Source organism: Silene latifolia, chromosome 4 (assembly GCF_048544455.1).
Source record: "Silene latifolia isolate original U9 population chromosome 4, ASM4854445v1, whole genome shotgun sequence".
NCBI lineage: Eukaryota > Viridiplantae > Streptophyta > Magnoliopsida > Caryophyllales > Caryophyllaceae > Silene > Silene latifolia.
The window spans coordinates 67,705,935-67,716,429 of NC_133529.1; the positions used below are offsets into that span (position 1 = coordinate 67,705,935).

Below are 10,495 nucleotides of genomic sequence, written 5' to 3' on the forward strand. Positions count from 1 at the left end.
ATTCATCATCTAAAAATAAGAATTTTAGAAAGATAAAATACTTTCCTCTTCCTTCTTCTCTTAACCGATTTTAGGAGAACAAAAACCAAATTTTTGGGTCAATTTTATCACAAAAATTAATATTGTCTAGTACACATAATATTAATTTTATTAAGAGTGTGTCTTGGGTATTAAACTTTGGGAGAGATCCTATACTTGGATCTTTGTTCATCCATTGAGGAAAGCACAAGAATAAGAGAGAAGGAGATCTCTCTTGTACCCTAATAAACCGAAAATCCAATGTAAGATAAAGATTTCTTCTTTATATTGTTTATAGTTTGCATGCATAAGATCACCAATTAATTTATGATTAAATTAACTTAAAACATATATGAATATGTTAAGTATATAGATCTACTTTTCCTTCATCTCTAACTGCTTCCCGCTCCTCGCCACCCCTACCCATGCCTGTCTCTATTCCCTTACATCTCCTATGTTTGATCAATATATTTTGTAACTTCATAATCATATTCGAAATATTTTCCTATTCCCTCTCCTTATATTCATTATAAAAAGGGTCAGCGACTTCGCATTCCTTATCCCCCATCTGCTCCCGTCTTCACCACTCTCCAGGGAGAAGCCCTTAGCTTCTTACTATACTTAAGCTCTCCATCTTCGTACGGCCCATCATCACAATCCTTCTCCCCATGACCCAGTACTCCACAACTGCAGCAGAAAGTAGGTAGTCATTCATACTTCACCTCAAAATCGACCGACTTCCCGCTAACCATCCGAATATGTACTGAATCACGCAGAGGCTTCCGCACATCGTATAGAATTATGATTCGTATCGCACGCTCAATTTCTGGCAGTGGAGCTTCGTCCATTTCAACATACTCCCCGAGCAGCTTCATCTATCCCAACATACTCGAGCTGTGCTCCAATTCGTTTCAGATTCTCCACATTCGAGCGCCCCCGAATAGGCAAATCATATACTCTAGCCCACATAGGCACATGGAATAGAGGCGTATCAGTAAGTTTACCATCACATATCGGATCGTTCAAACACCAAATAAATTTATCAAAGTGTCAAGGCTGCCCTTCGATAACCCTAGCTTTATCGTTTTCATCCACAAACTTAAAAACAAAAACTTTATTCTTAGCATCAATAATGTTGCCAATTACTATACCTCGTGTTCCATAATTTTATCATAGTGTCGATAGCCGCCTTTACATTGATCGTCTTCAGCGTCCAGATTCTTCCCACAACAATGAATTCAGCCTTCTTCGTATCCTTCTCTTCATCTCCTACATCCCATACAAACTCATCAGATGACCCCATGATTTTCTTCCCCTCCCTACGACCACTCATTCTCCGTGAAAATAACCAACACCGTACAACGAAAATCACTCCTAAGACGGATACAAAAGTGAAGAAATCCACGAAAAATCGTAGAAATTAGCCTTTAGAAAGGAGAAAGCTACCGATGAAACCCTAGACGGAGGCTCTCATAGAAAACCCTAGAGAAGACATGCCCACCTATAATCTTTTGAGTATTACGTTTGTTTTCAATATTCGCAACCTCCTCTTTTTTTAATTAAAGTGAAGTTGTAATGATACTTTCAATGTTTTTGCCCTAGAATACTTAAAATAGAATAGAGCATATAACATTGCCAAAATGACATTGTTGTAATGTATCTTTTTCCTTCCTCGTAAAATAACCAGTGTGACAACAGAACAATTTTTAGAAGCGACGATAACTTGATAAGGGGTAAAATATTCCAAGGTGAAGCAACTCGATAAAAGCTTCCATTTATGTACAATTGACAGTTTGATCGAGGCCTCGATCTAAACTCCTATGAATGCAGCGGTATTGAAACTCGAGGTTAGACTTCTTCTTGCCCCGTAATCCTACCCGAAATGCAGTAACCTCGGATTAAAGAAACTTGAAACCGAAAATGGTTCTATCAATTTCAATAATGTGGTCGTAGTTTGTACAGAAGGAACTGATCAAGATAGACACTGAAGTATTCAAGGCAAGGCTAAGAAGCCTCCAAAGAAAATATGAAACTGAGCTAATATAGTAGAGGAAGGGAATGTACAAACAAAAGGACAGGCAAAATTACAGCTCAACTCTATTTGTGCATTTAAGAATTGCAGTTTTCATGTCTTCCTTATCCAACGACGCTTGAACTATCACCTGCGCAAAATAATAATAGAGTGAGGATCATGCGTCCCATTTTCCGTGTCTCATTACATATGCCTACTACCCTACCCGTCTCTCCTTATGAGAGATCACTAATTTATCACTTCCATTGCGTATTTATTTACTCCGTATTTGTTTATTTTAAAAGATGATGCGAGCAAAGAAGGAAGAGTGGGACACGCAATGGAACCGATGAAATGAAGGACATGAAGAAGCTTAAAATCAAAATCTCAACTCATTCCTTCTAACTACAATATTAAAAAGCATCATTTTCAAAATACATTGAACTGTACCTCTTGGACTTTGTTTCCGGATCGAGCCAGCAATTTGTATTGATTTTCAAACATGGACGCCATATAGACCTATTGGCAGCAGAACGGCGCGTATATCACAAATAAAACATTAAAGGTTTATAATTGCAAGCTAAGATAGGTGTGGATTTCATGAAGAGCGCAAGACAAAGTAAAGATAAAGACGAACCCATTGCCATACAAGAGTTTTATAATTGCATGCTTGAATAGGAGTGGAGAACAAGCAGAGGGTAAAACAGTAAGCATCAAGTTACCATATCGCATATGGCCCCTGGATCACCACAAATACTCGACTAGCTCATTCTAAGACTATTCGGAGACTCCCTCGTCCATGGATAAATTTCTTGTACGATAGAAAGATGTGGACGGAAATGCAAGTTGATGAAAGACGTGGGGTAAGGAACCATAATAACACAGATAATGTACAAAAGGGAAAGAATCGAGGCCAGAAGTTTGTTCAGGGGAACCCTAAAATGGAAATCAGGAAATGTATTCATGGACAGATGGAGGATAGTCTACGGATACCACAAGACTAAATGTCCACGGCTACGCATCAAGAAACTTAGTTGTCAAATAAAGCATTACCTGAAATGTAGGAGCTAAACCAGGGCTGAGGAAAAATCGGCCCTTGCTAACCGTTTGAACCCCATCAACGTCTTGTATTTCTTTAATGAGTGAATCCACTTCAGCCCACTGAATCCACATTGAACAGAACACACGTGTAAGTTTCTACTTTCTAACACTATCAAACTACATGCCTATAAACACCAAGACCAATCAACATAATGCAGCCAAAAAGTTCAATAACCATGCCTGAAAATTGCATCCAGTCATCTCAATAATAGGTCAATACATTGAGATAAAAAGTAGGTATCAAATCAAATTGTCGAGATTAAATTGTCAGGTAAAACTGATGCCATTTCGAGGGCAATCTACTCACAGGTCCATCTTCCAATGTTATCTAGCATAAACCCGCAGGCTCTTACAAATATAAGATGCAAGAGTGTTGATCATACATTTATATTTCTCATATTTTAAAAAAAAAGGAAAAAAAAAAGTAACATGCATGTAAATGAGAAGGCACAAACCTCTGAATCTGCTTGTGCAGCCTCTAGTCCACCGTTGAAGTTGTTGTTCCCAACAATGCACTCCAGTGCCTCATTTAATGGATCCGGCTTTTGATAGAAAATAGGAACGAATAACTTAGCTTTTCCTTGTATATGCCTTAAATAGTTCAAAACAAATTCACTGAGGAAGTCACACTTACAGTTATTTCCTTCAAGGACAAGAAAATGCGCTCTAGTGAAAAATCTAATTGATGAACCTTCGCCTCCACAATCTGCAGCCAGAAAATAACTGTTGAATCCTGAGCGCTTAAAAACTATGCTTGCTCCTACCACCCTTAGGCTTCCTACTTACCCGTTAAAATTTTCTACTTTGAATTTTCATTTTATGTCATTTGTAGTCATCGTGATTTGTGACATAACAGACCCACATCTTTACTCAACAAGCATTTTACTCTACATGATATTCTTACTAAGTACTTCCTATGCGGCTATGCGTAATGAAGTAGGCCATTTAGCCTTGATCAAAGGGAGGAATACCCAAAATTAGGACGGATAACCATGTTTCAGATAGAGAGAAATGTTCATCTAACTATCTAAGATGACAAATTGACAAGTCTCTGTTGGATGATCAAGTTGCCCTAAAGTGAAGGCTACCAGCTTTGTTGTACTTGCGGCTATAAAGGTCCAAAAACCTTTAGGTCGTAAGCACGAATCTCAAAGAAGCCAAAGTCATTCCAATTCCAAGAAAATGCCTATTACGTGCCATGCAATTACATCAAATGTTTTCGCTTGCTTACCTCGCCAATCTTTAGGTATGATGCAGGGTTTAGAGTGTAATCCCATGATACTTCTGACTGGTGTACTAAAGCAGGTACTCCTTCAACCTACTCACTCAATTATTGAACAACCGAGGTTAACTCAAGATTCTCTGTGGTAAGCATAGACAACAAGTAATACTATACTATAAATAAGTAATACACGGTTTCTTACCTCAACAAAGATGCCAAAATATGTAATCTTCTTTATGCAGCATTTCACCACATCTCCAACAGCGAGCTTTTTCTGCAGTGAAAACACACATTGGTAAACTTTATCTCAAAGAAACAGTTAGGACACCAAGTGAAGACAACTCCTTGACAATGGAAAACACACATACGCCCTTACTTAAGACTGTAAGCATATCTAACTAATCTTAGTCATCCACATTTTTACATCCCATCATCCATTGTTTAATGATTAACAACGCACATCTCATTGCCTGAGATTAGCAAATCTGCAAATAGGTTTATAAAGCAACTGATTTGGTTGTTCCCCTTGGGAAACAACAAATATTGAGTCTCTCCTAAAAATATACAAAAGGATTACATAAATTATATACTCCCTCCGTCCCGATCATTTGTTGTCCTTTGGTTTTGGCACAAAGAACAAGGAAAAAGGAGGGAACCAATTATTAAATGACAAGTGGAACAATTGAGTGTGAATGATCAAATTGTTCATCAAGTTCATTCTTAAAATAGAAAGGACAACAAATGACTGAGACACCCCAAAATGGAAAAGGAAAACAAATGACCGGGACAGAGGGAGTATAAGATATAAAAAGGCTTTTAAAAAAAGTATAGAAACTAGAAAAATCCTTGCTGCACGGGAGCAGGCCTCTCAATAGCATCAGGCAACAGCAGAAACCAAAAAAGTTTGGGAAAAGGGGAGGCTGCGGTTTGAGAATCTATATGGTCCCAAAAGAAGTTCTATCAAAGAGATAATAGGACCATACTTCGGAAAAAATTTAAAGCTGACAAAGTGAAAAAGCCAATATATGTGCTGAGAACATCGAAAAGCTTAATACCATAAGGTTTCTTTTCTTCTCGACTGTTTCTTCCTTTTCCTTTGGCCTCATAGAAAATATGAGCTTTCGGGATTTCCTATCTGCATACAGGATGTTCACTTTGATGCGCTGCAAACAAGAAATTTCTGAATGTAGCTACACGTTTATACTGAAAACTAGTAAATAATCCAAATATCAGAGCTAAGTTTATTGTTTTGATCAAACCTGGCCAACATATGATGATAAATATTGAATCTTTTCTAGGTCATATATTCTCAATAGATCTTCCAGATCCATATCAGCTGTGACTTTAAGTTCAGTTTTCAGACTAACTTCAGGAGAAGCTGGATACTCAAGAGACATGCTCATGTGCCGACCCTCGTCATTTCCAATGACGCCTAAACTTTGCCTGTACTTGGACGGATCTAGATCGTTCTTTCTTAGCCATGATTCAAATGCTAAGAACTTCCACTTGGCTGCTAGGTTACGATATGGCAAAAACCCTATTAATGGCCCAAACGATGCCTGCAGTTTGTAAATCCATGTGTGTTAAGCTGCCGATCATAAATTCATAATATGGGGGCAATGGAGCACAAACGCATCAAGTGTAAATTTTATCTCTACCACAAACCCTCTAGGGCTACAGCTTATTAGCTCAACATCCACTCTATCTCCATGACTGAACAGTTGCTCCACTCGCGTCCAGTCACTCTCTTCAGAATCCTACAACAATACACAGGATTCAAAAACCTCCATGATAAATAAATGCAAATCAAGCAATAGCTAACAAAAGATAACCTACTCTAAGAGGACGTGTCAAAGACAGTTTATCTGGTCCAACTTCACCACCAAAACTTCCGGGACGTGCAGAAACTGCTCCCTCGTGATTTGGATATGGCATTGCTTGCCTAGCTTCTAATCTATTATACAAACATCCTATCAGTAACAAAGATGATATAAGATATGAACACATGCAACTGATGCAAGTGATACAAAGAATAGAAAGCCATACTTTTTCGGTCTCCCTAGGAGAACAGACCCCATAAATGATTCAGAAGCTGTTGCTTTTACAGTTGATGGATTCCTTGTCTCAATTTCTTTCTCTGTATACCCAGCATCAGTTTGCTCGAGATGCTGCATTCCTTGAATACACATATTTAGTGTCATTTAGTGCAGGACATCCTCAACATCAGGCAAACAACAATATAACCCCAGTGCTCTAATGGCTACCACCTGTGGGCTGTGGCAGGGTAAGGGGGTCGAGTTTCTATGCATCCTTAGGTTTACCCATGTATTTTAATACAAAAGACTGTGTTTAGATGATCCATAAATTGCCTCTCTGCTACTTTACCATATAAAAAGCATAAAGGAGTTTAGCGGGCCATTTAGCTTTATTTCATCTTAGTCCAAATCGGAAGAATAGTAGGTATTTCCCTCATTGAAATGGAAACAGCATCAGGTAAATCACTTAAAAATTGAAATCAAAGGGAACATCATCTTACTTGTCTGTGAACCTTCCCCTGGTTGCCGATCCTTTGAGATCAAATATCCTTCAGGCCCTGTAAATGCTTCAACGTGATTCTCCCCCACACTTTCAATTCCAGTAGGCATGGAGCTTAGAGCATCCTCTTCAGTGTTTTGTGACAAAAATGCAGTCGGCTTCTCCAACAAAGGCACTTCACTAGAACTTGATGTTGGGTTTTGTTCACCATTCTCCCTGTCCTCTTCGAAATCATTCTCGAGTCCGTTCGTGAGTCCATCATAAACCAATCCATTCACTATGTCATTTTCATTTCCACCATCCGACTCTTCTTCAGTTAAGCTAGGTTGCGGCTTCTTCAACAATGTCATCCCACTAAACTTTTCCTTCACTGGTTCAGTACTCATCGACAATGTTAAGTTTCGCTTAATCCTCATCCTTGACTCACTATCCGCATCGTCATCATCATAATCATTAAACACACTCGGTTTTCGTAGAATAACATTTGGAACATTGGACTTAGAACTAGCACTCTTAGTCTTAATAGAGCCACTTGGCCTCTTTATATCTGGTAATGGAGAATCATTCCCGACACCTCCGACTACAATCCCCTTCTTTGGTACTGGTTTCACCAAATTCAACCCATTAGATGGAGAATCATTCCCGACACTTCCGACTACAATCCCCTTCTTTGGTACTGGTTTCACCAAATTCAGCCCATTAGCGTTCTTTTTAGCCCCCAATTTCTCAGGCACATCAAAGGGCACTTCCTTCACTTCCACTAATTTCCCCTTATTTCTATTAAAGTTCTTCTCAATGTCAATATATGAAGCATCCGGGTTCAATTTCCTCCCCATTACCTAATCCATCATCACATGTATACAACACAAATAAGCAAACACCTACTTCAGAAACTATAACATAATCCAACACTTTTCACACAACCATTGGGGGTAACGAGGGGCTAGTAGTAGCAGACTAGCAGTCACCCCCGAACAACAGAAACTCTAAAGCTTTCTGCATTTATTTACAAGCTTCAATCATGTTCTAGTTTACACTATTACATTACCAGTTCACCCCATGAAAGTTTTTTCCCTCAACTTCGAATACTAGTTCCGCCACTACACACAGCTAATCCCATACTTGCATGAAAAGTATAAAAGCGCAATCTTCATCACAATTCACTTCAACATAACTGAAAATTCCATAAGCTCAATAACCCAACCCACAAAATTAAACCATATAACCAAGTTCCATAATCTAATAAAAAAAACATACATAAATTAACAAAAGGGATACGCTTTATATCAGAACTGCATGAAACGGTACAACAACATTACCCTGTGCCTCAATGGCTCCCGTAAATTGTGGGGTAAGGGAGGGTCGGATATGCAGCCTTGCCTATGTGTTAGCAACACAACAAGACTGTTTCTGAATGATCCAAGATGAAAATTGCATCGAGAACTGCATCAAAGGACCAATTTCACAATAAAAGAAGTGCAGCCACTTGAATGAGCTATTTTAATTAATTCCATCATAACCCATAACCAAAGTTTGCTCCATTGGAAATATGGATAAAGGGTACCTTAGCTAAAGTAAGTTTAGGGTCCTCCTAGTTACAAGTTTCGATTTTTTTCTAGTTTACTCTATTACATTACCAGTTCGCCCCACTAAAATTCCGTCCCCAACTTCAAATACTGGTTATGCCACTACACACAACTAAACCCATATTCAAAAAGTTCAACACTGCCATCTTTATCATAATTCACTTCAACATAACTGAAAATTCCATAACCTCAATAATAACCCAACACACAAAAATCACGTAAACAAATTACATAATCATATACAAAAAACCATAAATTACTAAAATAAAATTAACTTTATATCAAAATTGCATAAAAGGGTACCTTTGCTAAGGTAAGTTTAGGGTCTTCCCCAAGCATTTTACCAAACTTGAGTTCCATAAGGTCCCATTCATTAAGGTTACTATTGTCATTTGTGTCATCTTTTGAAGCAAAAATAGAGAATTTCTTAGGGTTAGTAATTGGGAAATTTACTCTTTTTGAAGCTCTACTAAATGAGGTAAAAAGGGGTAAAAAAGGGTGAGAAACACTTGGAGATTGTGTTGAGGAGAGACAAAATTTCTCCATTAATTTAACTAAATAAGGTTTAATGATGTTTGCTGAACATTTGGTGTTCGTTAAGTATTCAAAAGTTGAGAGAAAATAGTGAAGGGAAGAAGATGAAGAAAGAGGTAAAGTTGTGTGAAGAATTTGGGAATGTTATCCGCCAAATTGGAGACGTGGCCTTCTACAATTTTTATATTTCTCGCATCAGAAGGTTTGCTTCAATAATATTTCAATCCTCTCTATTTCTCAAAAAGAAATGGAGGTTTATTATTTTTCAACGGTCTGAATTAAATCTGAGCTCAATCGGTTGGTTGTAGATTTATTTGAAAATAAAAACGTAAATGAATGAGATTAAAATATATAATATAGTAGTAATGTTTTGTGAGAGAAAATGGAGAAAAAGGTAATAGAGAGGATTCATTTTAATTTCGGGTGCTCCTTTAGCATTTCAGAAATTCCGATATTAGAACGGATATATTTGTCTTAAACCAGAGAGAGAAGTGTGTCGTGCTAGCCCGTGACGACTCATTGTGCCTGATAAAGAAAATGTCAGGGCCGAGACACGGAGAATTGGACTCTGTGTCGTGCTGGTGAAATGAAAATGGCTGCTCAAGCATGGTCCACGACCCATGGCGTGTCGTGCCATGCTTAAGCAATACCTCCACTTCAGCCTTATTTCTTTGTATTTTGAGCGTGTCGTACCTAAGCTAGGCACCGTCTTCTTTCTCAAATTTCGGCCCAGGCACGGCCTACAGCCCATGACTTGTCTTGTAGTGCTGAGTCATGACAATCTCGTTCCCTGCTAAAATGGGTCATGTGCCATGTTAGGGCGTGTTAACCAACGGTCCGCTTGCCCACTTCCATCTCAATCTTACACACACAGCGGCTCAAATAGATAGATAAGAGTATAGGACAAAAAGAATTATGTATATGGAATGACAAAAAAATGGGCGATGATAACGTCACTAAGCTTTTGTTTAATGTCACTCGAATACAAGCTATTATATAATTCTTTTTTTGACAGTATGACCAGAATTGCTTAGAGCATAGCACGTTTGGCTAAGTCATAAGCAATCCTATTAAGGATCCTAGGGCAATGACTAATAGAAAAACAATGACATTGACGAAAAAGACAGGACGAAATAGAATTTAAAATATGCTTCGCCTCTTGGTGCATATCCGCAGCACCTCCAAGTTGGAGAACCAGATTTAACCAGTCCGTAGTAGCGTTAATATGCCTGAAACCACGCTCCGTGGCATCCAAGAGAGCATAAATATCTTGAAAAGTCGAGCCAGCCCAGAAACAGATTCTTTCAGAATGGATGGTACGCCCCTCCAAAATTTTGGAAAAACCACCCAGCTGAAGCCTTAAAGTCAGTCTTCCAGGAAGCGTCACATTTAATTTTGATATGACCCGCACATAACCCATTTCCAATAAGAAAGTGCGGGTAATGGTCCTTTATCCTCCCGGCCACATCAGAAGAGAAAAAGTTGGGA

General features: G+C 38.4%; 1 protein-coding gene across 1 annotated transcript; it reads right to left on the bottom strand.

Moving 5' to 3' along the window:
• Positions 1 to 1,926: 1,926 nt before the first annotated feature.
• LOC141653556 (uncharacterized) lies at positions 1,927 to 9,178 on the bottom strand. The gene is made up of 14 exons (XM_074461358.1): positions 8,777 to 9,178; positions 6,889 to 7,726; positions 6,399 to 6,528; positions 6,189 to 6,306; positions 6,011 to 6,109; positions 5,612 to 5,911; positions 5,408 to 5,515; positions 4,555 to 4,626; positions 4,362 to 4,448; positions 3,765 to 3,836; positions 3,586 to 3,672; positions 3,083 to 3,190; positions 2,480 to 2,548; positions 1,927 to 2,180 (listed from the first exon to the last, which is right to left on the bottom strand). The coding sequence occupies exons 1-14, from the start codon at positions 9,017 to 9,019 to the stop codon at positions 2,103 to 2,105; spliced, it is 2,409 nt and encodes an 802-aa protein (XP_074317459.1). The 5' UTR covers positions 9,020 to 9,178; the 3' UTR covers positions 1,927 to 2,102.
• Between the last annotated feature and the right edge of the window lie 1,317 nt (positions 9,179 to 10,495).

Excerpts from the sequence above, each read along its gene's own strand:
- LOC141653556 (XM_074461358.1), bottom strand. The coding sequence starts at position 9,019 with ATGGAGAAATTTTGTCTCTCCTCAACACAATCTCCAAGTGTTTCTCAC. Across the intron at positions 6,307-6,398 it reads CTCCTAGGGAGACCGAAAAA|ATTAGAAGCTAGGCAAGCAA; the intron begins GTATGGCTTTCT and ends TTTGTATAATAG. Across the intron at positions 5,912-6,010 it reads GTAGCCCTAGAGGGTTTGTG|GCATCGTTTGGGCCATTAAT; the intron begins GTAGAGATAAAA and ends TACAAACTGCAG.